Below are 22,603 nucleotides of genomic sequence, written 5' to 3' on the forward strand. Positions count from 1 at the left end.
GTACTGCGACACGTTTAAGGAGAGACTTCTGTTTTCATAGTTCCTTCAGTTGTACATCAATTAACTTCACATAATCAGAATGTCAGACGAATGTTAAAATTGGTTTCGCTCATCTTAAAATATGCTACAAATCAAAGGAAATATTAAATGTTTTCCTGGATATTTTAAATGCTTTTCTGCTGCACCACTGTGGATCTTTAGTGTCTATTTAAAACTGTTGAACTGCTTTGAATAACTACAAAAGGGGAGGTACAACATTAGTTAAGAAAGGCGAGCAGATGTTAAGGTTCTGAAAACATACCATGAAGATTTCACCAACTTTATCGGTCTACAGATTTTAAGGGGTATCTTTTCTGTCTGTAATAGACAGTAAACATCTCACAAGTATTGTAACACAAATACGCAAATATGTACCCAGTGCAGATTTCATTTGTTCTTTTTTTAAACCATCCCTATGCTTAACATCCTCCCATAGTACTTTGTACACACCATTCATTGTGTAACATTCCTCTCTTTAGCATTCCCATGTGGAGACCGTTTGTTCCTAGTGTCTGTAGTCTCCATAGGGTAGTAGGTATTAACAAATTGGCACCCATTGAAGCATGCAATGTTATTTCATTCATAAACTGAAATCTTCTAACTTTAAAGGGTATATGTACTTTTTCTTAACAAAGAACACAATGTCCACAGATTTACATTAAACTTACAGTTTGAAGATTATGATAGTAGAAAGCTTCCCTTGAAGTTTTACTTACTGAGGTGCTGTAGTTTTTGAGAAATGAGTATAAGTAATAATTTTCGTCTCAGTTTTAGCATGTAAAAATGTATTAACCACTTATGCTATGGTTTTGGTATAATATCATAACTGGTTAAGGGGATTTTACATGCTAACATCATTTTGGTCTCATGAGACGAAAATGATTTTGTGACTTGTTTTACATTTTTCTACACAATCTTAGGGAAGCTTTCCACTATCATTCTCTTCAAACCCTGAGAGTTTAATGTAAATATGTGGACATTTTGAAAAAGTACCTGAATCTTTTTTAAAAGCTTTAATTTCTTGTCACTATTGTTGTACCTTCTCCCCTTTGGATAAACCACCTACATTGTTGGTAAACTCAGCAATGTCTGCTGACCGGGGGGAAGGTAGTTGATGTTTCTTGATCTGGACATCTGGAAGGCGATGTCCTCAGCGGCCTCAAGCTTACGGAGCTCAATCAAGGCATCACCGGCCTTCGTGAAGGCCTCTGACAAGAGATGAGCAGCCTGGGAATCTCCCTCGGCTGTGATGATGGCAGCTTGCTTCTGTTGCTCCGCCTGATCAAAACAAATTAATAAGTTTTGAAACATTGCATGGTGGACTTGATACTATCAGTTTATAAAAAATCAGGGCCCGAATTTCATAAAGCATGTAAGCTCAAAACCTTGTCGCCAAGTAAGTTTTTATGCTAATAACTATTTTGAGTAATTACCAATAGTGTCCACTGCCTTTAAAAGTTCTTGGTCTTACCTTCTCTACAAGGAACCGAGCCCTCTCTGCATCCTGTTGAGCAACTTGCTTCATCTCTACAGCTTCTGTGAACTCTCGGCCAAACGTTAGATGAGTCTGAAACATCCAGAATAACATCTTTTAATCCCAACTTCAAATATTTACAAAAGTTCATTCCCAACTTCAAATATTTATAAAAGTTTATTCCTTGTTTTAATATAAGAGCACATGTTTTAAATATATGTCAGACAATAGTAATTCATGATTGTATGTTTGTTTGTTGTTTGTTTAGATGATCTTCCCGACACAGAGCTCAAGGGGATATAAACACCAAGCTGGCAACAGCCAATCTCTTTTATACAAACACTTGTTTAACATGAATTGCACAAATCAAGAACAATTCATTCATTAACTAGAAGATAATATATATTCTAGTCATTGTGAAATCAGCGGTTAGCCTGAGAGGATTCGAACCCAAACCTTGTGATTGCATGTCCTGCAGTCTAACCACTGGATATGTTATGTGTAATCTAACCCCCATTATAGATCCTCTACATACTAAGCTTGGGCGATATCACGATATTATCGAATATCGCGATATTAATTTGGAAACGATTTCGATATCGGATGGATTTGGTTTTAATCGAAATATCGATATATCGCGATATATCGCGATATCGATTAAACATCGCGATGTATTTGCTAGCTTAGACATCTTGCACCCAATGGGTTTGGAGTAAAACCAGAAGAATAGGTCATTAGAACACCTCTCTTATGCTATGACTGTCTCTTCTACAACTTTCACTTGGAGTTTGAAGACTGATGATGTCAAATTTAATTAATCGCGATTATATCGCGATATATTGTCGGCGATATATTGTCGGCGATATATCGTGAATAAAATAAATCGATATCGCCCAAGCTTACTACATACCCTGCCAAAAACAACAGAATGCAACACAGTTGAAATGAGAACCATGCCAAACGCAACAAACTGCAATCAGGGATTAAGTATGCACAGTGAAGTGATGACTTGGCTAATTTGTGGGACCATGATCTCAGTCAAATGCAAAAAAAATTCCATCCAGGTCTGAACGTGAGTTGACTGCCAAATACAACAAAATGCAACACCAACATAAAGTCACTTAACTGCTAAATGGAACAAATTCAGTCAAAGAACAACATCTAAGTTGACTGCCAGATGCAACATATTACAATTATTACCATTTGGTGCATATTGTTTCATTTAGCATCGTTAGGGTTAAAAAAAAAAAAAAAAAAAGAACTTACGATAGAAATGTCATCCAGAATGAGACCAAACTGAGCTCCTCTTTCTGTTAATTCATCGTTGACTTGTTGGGAAACTACCTCTCTCTGTGTGATTAACTCACTGGCGTCAAACTGGGCCTGTTACAATCACAGAAATACAAAATGGTAAATATCGATAATTTCAGTTGCAGCTATCAATATTACATTCTGGTCAAGAAATTTCAGAAAAAAAGGTACAGAATGTAGATTAATAGTGACGGAGCGTCTCAAAAGTCGAAACGGTGTGAATGTTCCGATTGGATCGGATAAGTATTCCAACTTGTGCACATGGACTGTTCCGTTAGACTGCCAGAACATAACATTGGGATGTTCAAAACACTAATCATAATGCGCATATTTACTGGTGTAGAATTGTTTTTAAAAACACAATGAGCAAGTTCGAGTGAGCAACTAGACGGACAGAGTGACCAGAAACTGTAGTGTAGCTCTTGAATTGACCATGAACAACCACGATTTAATGCATGGTCCGATCTAGTCAATCTGCCTGTGGTCTGTGGTTTCTGGTAAGTCCATTTGGTGTATTTGAGGTCTCGAAATCAAGCATCTAAAAGCACACAACTTCGAGTAACAAGGGTGGTTTTTTTTCCATTATTATCTCGCAACTTCGACGACCAATTGAGCTCAACTTTTTACAGGTTTGTTACTTTATGCATATGTTGAGATACACCAACCGTGAAGGCTAGTCTTTGACAATTACCAATAGTGTCCACTGCCTTTATATCTCGGAGCACTCCGTATTCTGTGAAATGTATAGGGAGCTCTTGAATAATTAGACCCAATTATAAAGTGACAGCAGCAATGCTTTTAGGACAGTAAAACAATGCAAGATGCAAAAGTATTTAGTTTTGTAGTTACCCTAAAACCAATGTGCAATTAACTATTCCTAGCGATTACCCCAGTACATGTGTACATATAGCTTAAACTTGGTGATACCGCAAACCAAATGTACAACGAAACCAGATGATGCAATCCCTTAAACCCCATACAACATAAAAAAACTACGCATTGTTGGTTTGGTCGAGGCTTCAAACCTTTTTTCAATCAAGAAAATTTGCAGGCTTATTTCAATCTTACCACAACTGCTTTCAAGACTTCATTTGTGATAGACGGTAAGACCCTCTCATCGTAATCCTCGCCGAGATTGACGTACAATTTGGGCAGATTCGCAGCCTCGGGTCGGAAAAGGATTCGAAGGGTGATGTTCACATTCTGCAAATCTGAAAGAAGGCAAGGTGGACATCAGCATGGCTTAGTTAAAGGCAGTGGACACTCTTGGTAATTACTCAAAATAATTATTAGCATAAAAACCTTACTTGGTAACGAGTAATGGGGAGAGGTTGATAGTATAAAACAGTGTGAGAAACGGCTCCCTCTGAAGTGACGTAGTTTTCGAGAAGGAAGTTATTTTCCACGAATTTGATTTCCAGACCTCAAGTTTAGAGCTTGAGGTCTCGAAATCAAGCATCTGAAAGCAAACCAACTTTGTGTGTCCAGGGTGTTTTTTCTTTCATTATCTTCAATGACCAATTGAGCTCAAATTTTAACAGGTTTGTTATTTTATGCATTTATGTTGAGATACACCAAGTGAGAAGACTTGTCTTAGACAATTACCAACAGTGTCTTTAATTCCCTTCCCTGTCTTTTACCTCTGTGGACCCTGGTTTGAAATCCTCCTCGAACCAGATCTTTGTATGTGGATTATGTTTTAGGTCTCTACATCATTCTGTGGGCCAGGCCTGATACTTTGTGGAGGCAATGAAGGCGATTGCCTCCATGCCCCCTGGTCATTGCCTTGGTGCCCTTGAAATGCTCTAGTAGCAATTTACAATATGCTCAAAGAGTGCTCTTTACCAAGTGACCAGGGAGAAAATGCTTTGGTGCCCTTGCCCTTTAAAAAAAACGAACCATACAGGCCTAAGGGGCTGTCCCCTGTCGAGGTTTTCCTCCCACATCTAAAACTGAATGTTCACTTTTTACTGTCTCCTGTTCATATGTCAGGCCTGTGAGCGGGTCATGAAAAAAAAGCGGAAAATTGTTGTTCGGATTTTGGGCCAAAATTACGAACGTAATAAAAGGCTTTAATTAAAAACTGAAGCGTAGACAACACATTCACAGAAACAGTAGGCCACAATTCTTACATGTAACAATGTGTTGTGAATCCTCATTTTCAATATATTTTTGTAGCATTCCTTTAGAAATAAATCCACAAGCGCGATGAGTCCTCGTCGTCGACTGCCATTATGCATTACTTGTCGAAAAAAAATACACTGTACACACAACGTACGGTACGTACACACGCCGCATGGGGGAAAACCATGTGTGCCTAATCTTGTCTCAAGGTGTTGGCTTTTTAGTAAAGCGCCCTCTGTTGGTGCAATTGAATAATGACATTGAAGTACATGTAAAATAGACATCGCGCAGAACGAAAAATTAACAACGGCTCCAATGAAAGACCAAGACGGAGCATTTTACTGGGTCTAGCCCCGAATCATGTCAAAATCAAATCAAATCGCAATTAAAGTGCTTCCCGATTCCAGGTACGTGCTGCTTGACGATCTATTTCGGATGTAAAAAAAGAAGATAAAACAAAACAGGAAAAAGCGGAGCTCACAAGAAAAACAAGGAACGGAAAAAGGCGGAACCCACGAAAATGCGGACTGGGAAAATTAAAAAGAGCGGAAATCTGCTTTAAAGCGGAGATTTCACAGGCCTGATATGTACATTGTAAATGGAACTTTGCTTGGATGTGAAATAAGAAACAACTTTCAAAAATAAAGTCATGCCACGAACCAACTCAATGAGCTCATTTTCATTTTGCAAAGGGAACTTACAATGGAAAGGGTCGCCAGTGGAGCGACAGAGGACATGGCCTCTGTCTCCTCCAGTTGAGCTAAAGTGTATGTTTACCTTTGCTGCCTGTGATGCTAGGAATGTTCCTCGGTCGGGAGCGACAATCGTAGATGATTGGTCTCTGAACCCATGGGATCAGGAAGTGTGTACCTTCTCCCATGACGTAATCTTTGACTCCAGCGAACCTGTCGAAGATGACAGCCCGATGACCGGCTTCAACTGCAAGTAAATCAAACCAAATCCACATTACAAGAACAGTTTACAGTCCAACAACAGGAGTCTGAGCAGTGAGCTGGGTGATGCCAGTAACAAATAAGAAGTTATTTATTCCAGCAACACCACGCCAGCAGTAAGGAATGAGTTGTTTAAGGATGATACTGTACTTTTATCCTTCTAGGCCTACTGACGGTTTGCTGATTTCCATCCTATTAATAAACAAAAAATTGCAACAATGATTTATAACAATACAAAGCAATGAGAGCAAATGGCCTAGTCAATCTATCTCTTGCTGTAGACTATGGGGGTCCTACTACTTGCCGTCAACTCGCCGTCAACCCACTTGCGCCGTCAACCCACTTGCGCCGTCAACCCACTTGCGCCGTCAACCCACTTGCGCCGTCAACCCACTTGCACTGTCAACCCACTTGCGCCGTCAACTCGCCGTCAACTCCTCCAATTATACATAAATCCACAAAAGAAGCATAGAACTGGAAAGTATCAGCTCAAAGAGAATTCGCGTAAGTTTTAGGTCATATTTCGGAATAAAAATTGAGTTTTTTTCTTGTGGAAAAACTATCTCGAAGCAGCAAACCGTCGGCCGCCATCTTGCTTTTTCACATTGATTAGTCTTGGCCCAAGATGTCAATGATTGGTACTTTTTTTTATCAACACAAAGTCGTTTTTGTGAATGAATTTTTACCGAAAACCATGAGAAATATGAAGTTTAGCCCAGACTTAACACTTCCGTGCCCCATTTATAAATTGTTCATGTAAATTTAATGAGTTGACGGCACGAAAATGAGTTGACGGCGAGTTGACGGCAAGTCGGTGAGTTGACGGCAAGTAGTAGGACCGGACCTTGGGAGTACGTCAAGATTTCAAAGAGGAGTACTGCGCCCCTGGTTCTATTTTCACTACAGTACAAGTACAGTATCAAGTTTGAGCATCAAGAAGAGTGCAGCTGCAGCTTGTTTTGGCACGGAAAACTCAATGTTATTAATTATGGAGCAATAAACTAGATTGTTGTAATTATGCCTACTAACTATTTAATCAGAATTCAACAAATTAATCTGTCTTCCCTTTTTAAGATTTATACATCAATTCAATGAGAAATCTGTTTTTGTACAGCTGAGTGAAAAAGTGGTGGCAGGAGAGGATACGTAAAGTTATCCAATTTTTGTAATTACTTCAATTACTACAACAATACAATTGAAATTATACAACAAACATTCCCAACTACGGAACGTAAAGTATAGGTCATGAAGGTAGGCCTACTAGTACTAGTACTAGTAGTAATACTAGTTTACTACCCTGTCTGTACTAAATTGAAATTTAATTTTCAATATTGAATATTCATTTGTAATTTTTTTTTTTTTTTTTTAAATTGATACATAATGATAAATATTGTAAATAAATATGCACAATGTTACCATTATACAGAGCAGTGTTAACAACTCCACCAGCAACTGCAAGTCCAATGCCAACCCTTCCAAGCTGAGAAAACAGTTTATTTAGTCCCGCCTGTGCCATAGTTTTTGAACACAAAACTTATGCAATCAATGGCAATCCAGCACTCGGTGGTGTGTGTCGTGCGACCACTCTCTTCTTGTCTTCCCCGGGTATGCTGGCTGCTGGTTGGTGATTAAAACAATTTTTCTGGTGGGTGGTTTGCAAATGTTTATCTGGAATACTTTCTACGTGTTTAGATAATCTCGTGGGAAGCAAAATATGACCTAAATTCGGTAATGACTTTGAAAAGAAAATTGAAACCCCAGTTTACATCACAGCGAGTTCACATTCACTAGGGTACGACATTCAATGCGCATGCGTATTACTTGAAATTCGAAAAATATCAATTAGCTGCTGTCTTTTTGACAAAAACCATAAAAATAAGGAAATAAATGTAATTCAAAAAATTTACAAATACAGAACTGCATTTTTGTTTATGTTTTTATAGCACAAATATTATAAAATAACTTAAATTTCATCGTCAATCAAGTAATTTCCTGTCGGCCTAAATTGTTTTCACGGTTTATAACGTAAGGACTAGCATCGTCATACTTTTTAGTCAGCGTAAAAATACTATGCATTTTTCCTAATGTAGTCTAGGTACTTTGCTCAATTCATCCCCCAGCCGTTGGATTCTAGGTAGGCAATGTTGAACTTTGACCTTGCCTGATGCAAGCGTGGGGAAATTACTGAAATCGTTCGCACAACGTGATTGATTTAAGTTCATCAAAACTCAGACATTTTTTAGCCGAAACTAGACCAAGAAGACTGCAAATTGTTTAACAGAAATCGAGGACAGGCACATTCTGCACAAAAAGTTAAGGTAATTTTCGCTGTGTGAAACTTTGAATATGGATTGAATTGCAAGTGCAAATTTACTATTTAAAAGGAAACACGTGTTGACGGGTTAATGTAAACCAAGTTGCATTGCGTTTACCCGGCCATGTGGGGCTCACAAATAAAATCTTAAATGCGTTGGGGGGGGGGGGTCTAAAATGCGTTGGGTATACTGCTTAACTTAAACTTTTGGTGCACTCATCTGCTCATTATGCTCATGTTGTTTGTGAATTAACTTTCAAAGGCCAGGGTTTTTCCATTATTACAGCACCGGGCTCTGGAATTCACTCCCTGAAAACCTCATCAGGGAAATACATAACATTAATGCATTAATTAACAATAAAAACTAGCATCTCCATCTTTCAGCAGCAACTCGAATACACACCTGTTCACACTTGCTTTCCCAAACACTTGAGAATTCCCTCTTTTCCATCTAATTCTGTGTAATTATTATTATCATTATTATTGATTGATGATTTTGTTGATGATCTTAATGATTTTATGAATTTGTTAACAGAGAGAGTGCTTTTGTTTATTTAGAATTAATGAAGGGAGTAGCGCTTTACTTCTTAATTGACCTCATCCATTTTGTTTATGAACTGTTGATAATGTTATTCATCATCATTATGTTTTCTAAATTTAAGAAACAAAGGCTGACTTTGGTCTGGTGAACTCTATACAAAGAACAACCTAAACTAGGCAGAACAACAAGTCAGCGATGACGGAGAATGGATCAGAGGCACCAACTGCCCTCGAGAAGCAGATTATTAGACAGATCGAGGTACAGTATTTTGCTGCTGGTGATCACTCCTTTGAAACTGTCTTCCTCATCAAATCCATTCCCAAGATTGTATAGAAATGTTGTGCCTCTTATTTGCTTCTCTTAAAAAGGGACAGGTGTCCTTGGATCGGGCCAGTTGGTCATTGAAAGCATTTTATTATAAAATGCATTATGGTTAGAAAGATGTTTAAAAAATTTAATATAACGGTCCACACAAATCTACCTCAACATTTTCTGGTTTTCCTTTTCATTGTGAAAATAACACGCCACACTATTTTTTTTTAATTGTTTATTGTGTTGTGTTCAAAGCAGTGTGACACCCAGAGTGAAATAGCACTCTAGCACTCTGTAATTACTATTCATCTCTTAATTATATTGTTATTTTTATGGTGGCCCTCTATCATTTGTTTTTCTCTCTACAGTATTACTTTGGAGATGCCAACCTAAAGAGAGACAGATTCCTTCAAGAACAAGTCAAGGAGGACGAGGGATGTATCCTTTAAAAAATTTTTTTTTTTATAAATCTTGTTTGTGTTATTGTTTTGTTTTTAGGGGGGGGATGCTGTGTTACACTTTCTAGATTAAATCACTCTCATTTTAGAGTCAGACGTTAACAATTTTTACCCTCAATTTTTTTTTTTAATTTTGGTTCTTTTTCTTGTATTATTATGAGAGATTGCCTAACTCACAAGGCCGTACAGCCACTCCAAGGTGAGGGCTACATGTAACTGGTTTGGGCTGTTGACCCAAATCAACAGTCACCAGGGGCACGCTGTCACCTACTCCTTGGGCGTAAACGGGGTTACCTCATTCACAGTCGATAAGGATGTAGGAGCCTGGCTGGAAGAGCAGAAAGCACTACCTTCCCAACTTTTTACAAAGCAGTTATGGTTAAGTGCCTTGCTCAATTTAAAGGCACAAGTTACATGGCCCGCTTTTGAACTCGCACTCTGCTGCTGACAATACCAAAGCTTGGGTCTGGTGAACTAGAACCTCCCATCCACGACATGCCATTATTTCATTATTTTAAAAGCTAGATTTCCTGAGCCAATTAACCAGGGGTACCACTGGAGATAATGATCAAGTTTAACAGACTGAAGGCTATGACTGAAGACTACAACATCATCACAACAGCTCTTGAAAAGTCAACAAATAATCTCATCGAGGTAAGAAGTTTGTGTGTATCGAGAAAAAAATAACTGTATCGTTTTATGCAATACATACATCTCCTCCGTTGTGTGCAAATATAAACTCAATGTTTATTTGAACAGCCTGAGGTAACCTTTAGGCCCTAACTGTTTTGTTAACTTGCACCAATTCTTGAATCCTTTCAGGTGAATGAAGACCGGGATAAGATTCGTCGTTATCAGAGTAAGCCACTACCCCAAGACACAACAGAGTACCGCAAAGCCTTGAAGGAAAGGAGCATTTATTGTGTAAGTTATTCATGAGTGGAAACCAACATAGGCCTCCCTACTGGTTTGAAACTTTTCCGATTCATTCCACCATGCAGTGATGATGATTTATCTGTCAATCCACTGACTGCACAGTGATGACAACTACTGAATAAAACCTGAGCATGGTTTAGTTAAACCACCATTAGTTTACCTTTTTATTTTATTAGGTGTTCGGGCAACAGCCCGAACAACTCATTGTTTTTGTTCGTTTTTTTGGGGGGGGGTTTTCTTATTCTTCTCGCTGTCGATTGTCCGCAAGAAAAAGCATAGATGCAAAGCTTGCATTAAGTTGAAACTTTGCACACAGGTAGACAATAACCAGTAGATGATACAAAAGTTGTTACGTCACGATGACGTCATCAGTTGACGAGATACACTAATTCAAAGTTGATTATTTCAAAAAATCATAACTTTTGATCTACATGAGGGATTTTTACAATCTATACATCATCGGAAAGGGCATTAAAAACTCTGTAAACGCCTCACAGACATGACCACATTTTGATTTTGTCTTCCGGCTCAAAAGAGAGGTTGAAAATTTCGAAATTCACGTCTGAAAAACAACGTAAATCCCCCGTTGGTATGTGCATAAACATTACACTTAGGTTTTTGGTTTTTCTTATTCTTCTAGCTGTCGATTGTCCGCAAGAAAAAGCATAGATGCAAAGCTTGCATTAAGTTGAAACTTTGCACACAGGTAGACAATAACCAGTAGATGATACAAAAGTTGTTACGTCACGATGACATCATCAGTTGACGATATACACTAATTCAAAGTTTATTATTTCAAAAAATCATAACTTTTGATTTACTTGAGGGATTTTTACAATCAATACATCATCGTAAAGGGCATTTAAAACTCTGTAAACGCCTCACAGACATGACCCCATTTTGATTTTGTCTTCCGGCTCAAAAGAGAGGTTGAAAATTTCAAAATTCACGTCTAAAGAACAACGTAAATCCCCCGTTGGTATGTGCATAAACATTACACTTGGGCATACACACAACGTGTAGTGTATTAGCTGTGCGGGAGAGTCACGCTCCAGTGATCATCCATAGAGCGCGAAAAAGCTTCATGTAGAATAGTCTTCGTTCAAGGCGTTTAACCTTGTGACCTTTTCTTCTGGTTCAAATCGAATTTATTGTACATTATCTACGACCGTACTGCGTTGATAACACCGGTTCCCGTCCGATCACTGAAGTTATGCAAAATCGGGCTTGGTCAGTACTTGGATGGGAGACCAATTGGCGACCAAATTTTGTATTATTTATTTTTTTATTTAATTTTTTCTTCTCCTATAAATAGCTTTGTTTTTAGTCTATTTTCAAGGCGTTTCCAACCAACATTTCTTTTCCGGTTAGTTAGTCTCTTCTTCAGTCGTCATTATGCATAAGGCTCCAACCACAAAAGCTATTTAGACAATCTATACATCATATGAAAGGGCATTAAGTACGTAGTCTGTTTTCAAGGCGTTTTCAACAAACATTTCCCTTCCGGTTAGTTAGTCTTTTCTCCAGTCGTCATTATGCATAAGTTCCTATGCCCTCAACCACAAAAGCTATTTTGAAAATCTACATCATATGAAAGGGCTTTACGTACGTAGTCTGTTTTCAAGGCGTTTTCAACAAACATTTCTTCCGGTTAGTTAGTCTCTTCTCCAGTCGCCATTATTCATCAGTTCACATTTCCTCGACCACAAAAGCTATTTTGACAATCTATACATCATATGAAAGGGCCTCACGTACTTCAAAAGAATTGGTATGTTGGTGACCTTCTCTTGACCTTTTGACCTTTTTAAACCGGAAGTGCCTGTAAAAGGCTTTGAAAAGGCATTATTTAAAGGCTTTTAGGTTGAAATGTAGTCTTTTTGATGCTTTACCATAAAATTATTTCACATCGAGAAAACTGTTTGGTTTTGATTTCTTTGCAATTTGACGAGCTATCAACAACACTTTTTTCATTGATTCAAGCACTGACCCAACAATAGCCGAACACCGAGTGTTTGTTTCTACAAACACTATATCTAGTTTTCATTGCGATTTGTAAGTCGGCCTTTATGCTATTATCCCATCATTCTTATATCGTCAGCTCAGTGCTGTTATGTGAAAACAAAAACTCTCTAATGTCGTAGGAAGGAAAACAATGACTTTAAATCAAGAGATTTCCATCTTCTTTTACAGAAAGGATTCCCACTGGATGAGGAACTCGGGAAGATCCAAGACTTTCTTGACAGGTTTGGCGAGACAGAACACATCTATATGAGGAGGGATATCGAAAAGAAATTCAAGGTGAGCACAACACTCCCTCTCAACCTCAAGAAACAAACACACATCTCTCTTCATATTCCCTTACACAGCAAAGTTGTTTTGAGTTCTTTGTTTTGGACTATGCAGGCCTTGCCAGTAAGCTTTTTGTAAAGTAGCCCACTTGGCTAATGAAATGTGTATTTTATTTGCCTACAGGAAGTTCAGTTGCCCATATTTTGTTTTTAGAAATGTATCGTTATGATGTATTAATAATGCTAATGATAACAACAAGCTTACTCGTCATATGAAGCTATATTTTCACACTCTTAAAAAAACCTCTCTGATTTTGCATCCCTGTGGAGACATCTTGTGTTCTTTTCCTTTCTCTCTGTCGTTAAGAACCTCCCACAAAGGTGGAGCAACCCATCCTTTAGAATTCCCTATGTAGACCTTTTGCCCCTTTTTTGTTGATCTCGTCCCCAAAAAAGGGTGAATATGAAATCAAATTAACACATTTAAAGGAAATGTCATTCACATTAAAAAGGGAAGATATGTTATCATAAGATATATTATCATTTGAAACAAGTAGGTTGCCCAGCTTTTAGTAGATCATAGAGCAAGTTGAGAAGTGGTGTTCACTAGACTGTAGCATTTTTACTAGACAATGTGTGCTAAGCTAATGTTAAGGGAGAGCCCTTGATTGTAACAATTTACAAGCTACCATTTGTCACAGCTTTACAATTTGATTTCAGGGATCGGTCTTCGCAACATACGCAGACGTTGAAATGGCCAAGAAGTTCATGAAGGAGGACGGATTGAAATACGGAGAAAATGAGGTCGTCAAAATGTTCAAGTAGGTAACATGCTGGTCCCTTTCGGGGTGTGAGGCCCATTGTCTTGACTCTAAGAAAAAAAAATCTGCCTCCAGAAATTGCCACTGTCTTGGTGCTTTTCAATGCGTTTTTTTTTTTATATCGATTCAAAAAAGGGAAGCTTTAAAAAAAAAAATCAGGAAATTTTGAGGATGGCAACTCTAAATTGCAGGAAAAAATATCGCTGACTCTTAAGGCCCATTTTCTCTCCATGCAGTGATGAAGATTTTATCTGTCAATCCACTGATTGCACAGTGATGACAACCTACACTCAAATATCTGAGCATGGCTTTGTTAATTAGTGTTTTGATTGATTAACATATTTCAAAGTTGAGTTTACTGAATGGTGTTAGACTAAGGGTTGCACCAGTAAACCCATTATGCTTTACATGGGATCAGGCTTACCACGATGCTCACCATTATTGCCTTTTTGATCTACAGAGAGGAATACTTCTTGAAGAAGGTAGAAGAAAGAAAGCAAAAGAGGGAAGAGGACAAACAAAAGAAACTGGAGTAAGTTTGCACAGGTTTTTTTTTCTTCATAATAATAAGAAAAGGAAATTTTTGTTTTACTTCTGGTTTATTAAATCAATGCATTTGTAGACCAGGGCCTAAATTGCTACATAGTTTACAATTTAAAATCAATACAATGTACTCCTATATACGAATTTGCACACTCAACAAAAATGCATCCAGAAAGTACAAATCTGATACATTTTAAAAATATTTTTTTGTATACATGTACTTTGTTAAAAATGAGCGAAGTATGGTGTCTGATCATTTGAGAATCTGTTTGTTTTGCACCTAATGAAAAGAGCAGTTTATACTTTGTTCAAAATACTGACAAAGTAAAGTATCAGACTATTTTAGTATCTGTTTGTTTTGTACTTAAAGGAACACGTTGCCTTGGATCGGACGAGTTGGTCTATAAAAAGCGTCTGTAACCCTTTTTTATAAAATGCATATGGTTGGAAAGATGTTTTAAAAGTAGAATACAATGATCAACACAAGTTTGCCTCAAAATTGCGTGGTTTTCCTTTTACTGTGCGAACTAACACAGTCGGCCATTTATGGGAGTAAACAATTTGACTCCCATAAATGGCCGACCGTGTTAGTCGACGAGGTAAAAGGAAAACCGTGCAATTTTGAGGCATGTTTGTGTGGATCATTGTATTCTACTATTACAACATCTTTCTACCCATATGCATTTTATAAAAAAACGGTTACAAACGCTTTTCAAAGACCAACCTGACCGATCCGTGCAACGTGTTCCATTAATGAAGAGAGCCGTTTATACTTTGTTCAAATAAAGTATCAGACTGATTTAGTATCTGTTTGTTTTGATGGTTGAATGCAATGATGAACATTATCTGTCAATCCACTGACTGCACAGTGATGACAAACCACACTATCTGAGCAGAAACCGTTCCTCATTCCAAGTTCGTCCAAAGAGACGAAATGCAAACTAATACTATTGAATTTGTAGCTACTTGTGGTAGTTCTTTTAAAACATGGGACATATAGGAAAGATTTAACATGATGTACAGGCAGCAGGAGAACAATTAGATGTTGGGAGGAAGCTGAAAAGACGATGGTGGGGGGAAAGGTTTTTTTGTTGTGTGATGTAATGTTTCCCTATTTTTTTTTTTGTGCAGAGAAAAAGACAGAAAAGAGAAAGAGGCCATTGAAGCCACAAAGGTAAGTTATGAAACCAATTAAAACTCACTCAAGTGCTTCTGTTACATTAGTATACCTTGGCCCAATTTTATGGCTCTGCTAACCATAAGCACAGAATCGGTGCTTACGGAAGCAGGGAATTCTGTGCTTACGGCAAGCGTATTCCATGGGTGAGCGGCGAATTTTGGCTTCTGCACAAGCAGACTCCACGTTACTAGGCATTCTATGCTTACAAGGCTAGCGCAGAAATTCAGCGCTTGCATGTAAGTGGGGAATCGTGATCGTAAGCGCAGAATTCGGCAGTAAGCAGAGCCACGAAACTGTGTCCTGTTCATGTGTGTTGTCTTGCTATTTAACCTTTAATCAAGACTCTGGTATGGTCACATCAAATTAACAGTTCAATTGTTTGCGAAAAATCAAAGTCAAATAATAAGCCACAAGGGAAAACTGATTAACTAGATACATGTAGCTTAGTTGAAAGCTGGTACAATAATGCAGAGGTCGCAGGTTCAAAAACTGCTCTCTTAAATTTGTCTTTGTTCGTTCCCAAAATGTCAATCATGTTATTTAAAAATAATGTGAATTTTAAGATTTACTGAACACAGAAACTTTGGTGTTGATGAAAAAACTGTTTTACTCTCCATGCAGTGATGATTTTTATCTGTCAATCCACTGACTGCACAGTGATGACAACCTACACTCAAATATCTGAGCATGGCTTTTTATCGTCATATTAATGATTTATCTTACTTTGGAGTCATTGCTGTATACATCTGCGTAACTAGGATCTTTTTTCTTTTTGTCCTCGACGATAACAGGCTGATTTTGGGGAATATGACAAAGGCTGTATTGTTCACTTCAGCGGAGCTGATGATCAGACGTCAAGAGAAGATTTGAAAGAGTTCTTTGCAGACTACGGAACGGTCAGCTGGATCGACTTTACCAGAGGTCAAACAAAGGTCAGTAGATCAAGCGGAAGTTCTTGTGGAGTGGACGAGGGAAACGGCCAAGGTTTTAGTGTTAGCCAAAATGTTTCTCAAACATGAGTTTTGTAATGGCCTGAGAAAACCTGTCTATTGCAAAGTTTTCTTTTTTCTTGGTCAGGGCTGGAATATATCACATAACACCCCAAGAGCGAGGCCAGTGATTTTAGCTTCTAGCCAGTAATCTCAGCTTCTAGCCAGTAATCTCATGACGTGACAAGTCTGTCGGAACATAGGGGTATAAAGCAGTCGCCGTCAAAACTAGTTCATATTTATTAATTTAACTCCCCATGCAGTGATGATTTTCATCTGTCAATCCACTGACTGCACAGTGATGACAACCTACACTCAAATATCTGAGCATGGCTTTTTATCAACAGATTTATCTTACTTGGGAGTCATTGCTGTATACATCTAACTCGGATCTTGTTTGTGATTATGCATTTATTCAACTCTAGATTTCTTTTCTCCAGTGCATAGGGACATCTTTATGATATATGCACAGCTGCCAACTCTCCCTGATTCTGCAGAAAGTTCCCTGAAAATGAACCAATCTATCCGTGTTCGGATGAACCAATTTGAAAATCTTCCTGATCATGGAAACTCTTTTCTTATTGAATTGAATGTCATTCTAAATATAACCCCAATTGTTGAACAAATCTCCCTGATTGCAGGATATAAGGATTCTTGATATTTCTGAAAATTGATGTTGTTGCGTTGAATATTACGTGACATTCATTATTCACAGTTCACACCTACTGTTGTAATATACTTGTATATAACCTGTAAATGTCTTTGTAATCTGCCATCATGAAATGAATGTTTGTTGAATTGAGGATACAAATGTTGGCAGCTCTTTGTATACTACATTAAAGCCATCTCATTTGTTGTGATTGGTCAGTGCTTTGAATGACAGTTGCTGATTGGTCTGTTTCACAGGGTCACATTCGCTTTGACAAAGAAACCCCTGCGGCCGGTGTGCTGGAGAAGGCGTTGGCAGCGAATGAGAATAAAATAACCGTGAGGGGATGTGATCTGGAGACCTGTGTACTGGAGGGTGATGAAGAAGCTGAGCATTGGAATACGATCCATGAAAACATGTCCATGGTTCGAATCAAGAAACAGCAAGGTACAATGCAGCCCCATCATAAAAGACATGCGTTTCGTTTACCAGCATTTATCTCTCCCACTGTTTGACCAGTCAATATATCCACTGGTTTTGATTGATAGATAAGCTATGCAACCAACCCTGCAATAGTGCTTAGTTGACCCTCCTATTGTTTTACCAGTCAATATCACCCTATGTCATTTAGAATGATAGATTTACTATGCAACTGGCAATAATATTATAATTAGTTGTTATTATCACTACTACTCCCCATGCAGTGATGATTTTTATCTGTCAATCCACTGACTGCACAGTGATGACAACCTACACTCAAATATCTGAGCATGGCTTTAAGGTTGCACAATTTTTTGAATAGTAACCAAACAAGAGCGTGTATTTTTGCTCTTCTTGATTTTATCATTTTTTTGCGAGTACAATGTTTTCCTGATCTGGTTAGGGAGAGTACTATGCCAAGTTTGTCTTTTTGGGTAATTCTGGGTCATTTTCCCCTTTTATCTTGGCATTTTGGGTTTGAATGTGCATTTGAATGTTTTCTGCTATTTATGCTTCAGTTTTTGTTTTTTTCTGTAAGTGTCTTTTTTATTAAGTATTTAAATATTAAATGTCTTTTTATTACAAAATTTATGCTTGTTTTTTTTACCATGTCTATTTCGTGTTATGTCTTCGTGAGTGAATTTTTGAATGTACTTTTATACAGAAGACCACAATGGAAATAAGCTCTTAAGCTTTAATCAAACCAATAATTCCGATTGGATTTTGTTGTTACAGGTCGCAAGGGTAAATCCGGCAGAGGAAGGAACCAGCGAGGAGGTAGAGGTGGGTACGGGGGCGGAAGCAGAGATAGGGTTCAGTACCAAGGAACCAAGAAGGTGTTTAAGGAAGACAGTGATGGTGAGGATGAAGGAGTGGCTGAAGACATGGCTGTTACTAAAGAAGGTATGAAAGCAAACTCTTAGCTTGAAGGCTTTGTCTTATGTAAGATGGTTGGCTTTGGCTATTGGCTTCCAGGGCCATGTTGAGGTGTAGTCGTCATGGAGTGATTTGCAAAGCTTGTGGTACAATAGGGGAAAACCATTGGTTATGTTTTATTGCTATTTAAATGTATATTCAATCAAACTAAAAAGTTAAAATTACATTTCAAAAAGTGGTAGTGTTTCAGGCCTCGAGTTTTATCTTTAAATCGGCAAGGCCATATTCATTTTGTAAAGGGCACTTCAATTGGAAAATCTTGAACTAAATGGGAAACTTTTATAGGGGCACCAAGGCCATGGCAAGCACTATAACAGATAAAAACTAGATATTATTATTTTAACTCTCCATGCAGTGATGATTTTTATCTGTCAATCCACTGACTGCACAGTGATGACAACCTACACTCAAATATCTGAGCATGGCTTTTTATCGTCATATTAATGACTTATCTTACTTTGGAGTCATTGCTGTATACATCTAGCTAGGATCTTTTTTCTTTTTGTCCTCGATGATAACAGGCTGATTTTGGTGAATATGACAAAGGCTGTATTGTTCACTTCAGCGGAGCTGATGATCAGCTGAGCATGGCTTTTATCGTCTGATTTATCTAACTTTGGAGTCATTGCTGTATACACCTAACTAATTGTTTTTAGTTAATGTTCGTGTTATTCTTATGCCGACGGAAACTTAATTTCTGTGTATTTATAATGCGGACAATAAAATAATCAAATTCTATTTCTAAAAAAATCTGATTTGTGGATGTATTTTCCCCAAAGTTAACAGGCTAATTGTGGCGAATATTCCAAGGGCTGCATTGTGCATTCGTTCTTGTGAGCCACACACACAGAATGGAACGAACTGCCTCAACATATCAGGCTTGCATTATCCGTGAACATTTTAAAGTCCTAACTGAAAATCCTTATTTTTTAATCATTGCTGTTTTTTTGTATTGTATATTAGGAGGCAAATGTCTTCATTTGTAATCCAATTTTTGTAATGGATTTTCTTTAATTTACTTTTTAAATTTTCTCATTCTGCCTTGTCATGCTTTTTTATATCATTGTTATTGGTCGTTTGTAATTTTCTTAAGCATTCTTAATCTGTTTATCTTAATTTTGTTTTTCTTTACTTAAATGTTTAATCATTGTTATTGGACATTTTGTTATTTTCTTAAGCATTCTTAACCTGTTTATCTTAACTTTGTTTTTCTTTACTTAAATGTTTAATGTTTAATCATTGTTATTGGACATTTGTAATTTTCTTAAGCATTCTTAACCTGTTTATCTTTAACTGTTTAGTATTTTTTTTAACTTGCTTCAATTTGTAACCTCTGTAAAGTGGATCAGGACCCTTTTAGCAGAGTTTATTTAGTTGAGCTTTGTGATTATTATTTTAATTATTTGGTACTTCCAGTAAAATATCTCCCTAATTACATGAATGGAATGAACTAAACACTATTTTACGCTCGTCTGATTATTTTATAGAGACTACAGGACGAAAGCGATCTCTGGAGGATGATGAACAAAAGACAGAAGAAACACCAGCCAAACAAATCAAAACAACAGAAGCTGAAGCACCTGCCCCACAAACTAGCTGAAACATCTTACCCAACACTTCAAGACTGCGGAGACAGGTTGGTTAATCTGGCTGCCATATCATCTTCTTATAATCATGATTTTGACCTTAAGAAATGTTAAAATCAATTGAAATTTACCCAGTCAGTTTCCCTTGTGGGTTGTTATTATTTGGTATCTGAAATTAAAAGATGCATAAAGGTCCCTGGCTGCTGCTTCTCAGGTGGTATCGCATAGTTAGGTGTGATCCTTGTCTACACGTTAGTTAAATGTAGAATGGCGCCTAACTGCCCCCACCCACCCCCCTGAATAATTTTGTTGAGCTCACTATTATGTCAAGGAAAAACTAGTTACTTACTCCCCATGCAGTGATGATTTTTATCTGTCAATCCACTGACTGCACAGTGATGACAACCTACACTCAAATATCTGAGCATGGTTTTTTTATCAACAGATTTATCTTACTTGGGAGGTGCAATTTGTACACAGCTCATTGGAAGCAAACATAAAATCTTGACTACCCTGCTTTGCAAATAATTGTTGATTTTGTTTTTAAATTTCTCATGATGACTTGAGAAAGGCTTTGCTAGAGTTAAAAACATCAGGCCAACAATTTTTTTTTTTTTTTTTTTCATATTTTCAGGATAAAAACAAACCCGTGCCTGATAAGCGAACAGACAGCGGGTACCAACCTCATCTCTTGCAGAAGCAGTGGCACCAATGGACACTAACCCTCAGAAATATGATGAACTGCTTCTCGGATTCAAATATTTTTGGGGGAAATTTATCCAAACCAAATCACTTTAAGGGAATTTTTTTCTCAAAATAGTTTCTACTACACTAAGGTGGGAATTGGGGGCCCAAAGCGCTAACACTGACGGTTCGTCGTCAGTGTTTTAATTTCTAGTTGCTTGCTTTATTTTTGTCAATTTATGTTGGCTTTAATGAAACTGGTGAAGGTGAGAGACTTCAAGAAGGAACCACATAAGGTTGAGATAAACTGCTTTAGTTGATTTAACTTTGATTGTGATGTGACGTTTCAGAAACTTTTTAAACCTGTTTAGTTAACTCAGATAAATATCATGATTATGGTATTATTAAGAGAGGTGTTTTTAAACAGTTTAGTTTACTCAATGTCATACTCTTTAGTGATAAAAGACAAGTTAAAACTGGTTAGTTAATTTGGGTTAACATATTTTGTATTATGATATAAGGCAAGTTTATCTAGGATAGTTAACTCAATTTTAACATGAGATTTAATTTTAACCAGATCAAGTTACTCAGTTTTATCATGTCTTATGGCAAAAAGCAAGTTATGCCAGAATTGTTTTATTTACACAATAATAGTTAGTGGCCAGACCTTTTGACCTAGCAGAGTCTTTATCAAAGGCTTTTTTCATTTACCTTCGGTTAAAAACCATTTAAAAAAAAAAAACTATTTGGTTTTTATTATTGAAAAAAAGTGGACTGGTAATATCCAAACTGAGCTAGGAAAGGTATTTCAGGTAACAAAGCACTGTTAATTTATCTGGCTGGATCTGGGGGTTTCTTGGCTGCAAAAAAAGAAGAAAAAATATCCAAAGAGGTCCATACAATCCCCCCCCCCCCCCTGAAAACTTCAAACCTAATGTTTGAAACGGTTTGACCAGTTTAAGTTGGACCATTTGCCGATAATTTTATTTGCCAAACTCCTTCTGGACTGCACCTTGTCTTCTGAAAGTTAAATAGATTAAGAAGAAAATCATTCAAAAAAGACAATTTCTTTGCACATGATTTTTATTAAAACAGTAACGGTTACAGACAAATGTATACCAATGCCCCCAAAGTGTTTTAAATAAACTTCAGTTATTTTGTACTAGTGAGTGTACAAGTACTTATGTTTCAGTTTGGAAACTGATCATTCACTCTAGTACCTAGATTTGCACCAAGGTTTAGGGCCTTGTTGCTTATACTTCATTACACGTTGGAAGAAGAAGAAAAACAATTCAAAGAAAGCTAAAGAAAAGTTAACCTCATCTGAATGTCACTGATACTTATTTATTCAAGAAAAAAGGAGCTTTTTCTCCTGGTGTGGGAATTCGTTTAGATTAGTTCTGATATTCCAACCAGAAAAAAAATCATAATTTTAATTTGTCTTAAATGTAAATAATTATGTGCAGTTAGCATACTCCCCCTTTTTATTTCTTCTTTCATTCCAAGTGTATATTGGTCTTCTTCTTTTTTTAAATAAAACATACACTTTGACTTCTTGGGTTATTTGATTAAAGAAGAGAGCAACTGTCTCTACATTGTCATAGCTCGCCCTCTTTGTGTGGTATCAGTGTGGTCTCGGTGAATATTTAGATCCAGTAATCGTTGGTGTATCTTTGTAAGTTATCAATATGCACCTAATAATAATAAGACTTGTAATGCGCACGTATCCACCCTGCTGGGTGTTCAAGGCGCAGTAAAACCCAAAAACAAAGACACAACAAAATTAATCCTTGAAAACCTGTGACATAAGATAAGTTTTGCGGAAAGATTTGAATTTTGTGGTACAAAGACAAGATCTAAGATAAAAGATATAAGTGGTAGAGAGTTCCAAATGCCTGGCGCAGGTGAAGAAAAAGACCTGTCACCCCATGTAGGTCAACCCTTGTACTCAAAACAGTTCTGAAACTATTTTTCCAAGCACCACA

The 22,603-nt window shown here is 37.3% G+C and overlaps 2 protein-coding genes across 4 annotated transcripts; one reads left to right on the forward strand and one right to left on the reverse strand.

The window, feature by feature from the left end:
- Positions 1–978: 978 nt before the first annotated feature.
- Positions 979–7,442, reverse strand: LOC117291486 (prohibitin-like). Its single transcript, XM_033773220.1, has 6 exons — positions 7,318–7,442; positions 5,726–5,887; positions 3,893–4,035; positions 2,780–2,896; positions 1,511–1,606; positions 979–1,317 (listed from the first exon to the last, which is right to left on the reverse strand). Exons 1-6 carry the CDS (start codon positions 7,415–7,417, stop codon positions 1,102–1,104), a joined length of 834 nt encoding a protein of 277 aa, XP_033629111.1. The 5' UTR covers positions 7,418–7,442; the 3' UTR covers positions 979–1,101.
- An 18-nt stretch (positions 7,443–7,460) lies between these two features.
- Positions 7,461–22,221, forward strand: LOC117291485 (lupus La protein homolog). Of its 3 annotated transcripts, none has more exons than XM_033773218.1 (14): positions 7,461–7,546; positions 8,878–9,014; positions 9,437–9,506; positions 10,074–10,180; positions 10,349–10,450; positions 12,653–12,760; positions 13,471–13,571; positions 14,032–14,103; positions 15,246–15,288; positions 16,086–16,226; positions 17,190–17,379; positions 18,148–18,315; positions 19,836–19,984; positions 20,569–22,221. In XM_033773218.1, exons 2-13 carry the CDS (start codon positions 8,952–8,954, stop codon positions 19,946–19,948), a joined length of 1,278 nt encoding a protein of 425 aa, XP_033629109.1. In that variant the 5' UTR covers positions 7,461–7,546; positions 8,878–8,951; the 3' UTR covers positions 19,949–19,984; positions 20,569–22,221. The 3 variants fall into 3 exon arrangements, with proteins under 3 accessions (XP_033629109.1, XP_033629108.1, XP_033629110.1); XM_033773217.1 differs by lacking the exon at positions 7,461–7,546 and adding an exon at positions 8,022–8,219; XM_033773219.1 differs by lacking the exons at positions 7,461–7,546; positions 20,569–22,221 and adding an exon at positions 8,022–8,219 and having other exon boundaries at positions 19,836–19,985.
- The last annotated feature ends 382 nt before the right edge of the window (positions 22,222–22,603 follow it).

Source organism: Asterias rubens, chromosome 6 (assembly GCF_902459465.1).
Source record: "Asterias rubens chromosome 6, eAstRub1.3, whole genome shotgun sequence".
NCBI lineage: Eukaryota > Metazoa > Echinodermata > Asteroidea > Forcipulatida > Asteriidae > Asterias > Asterias rubens.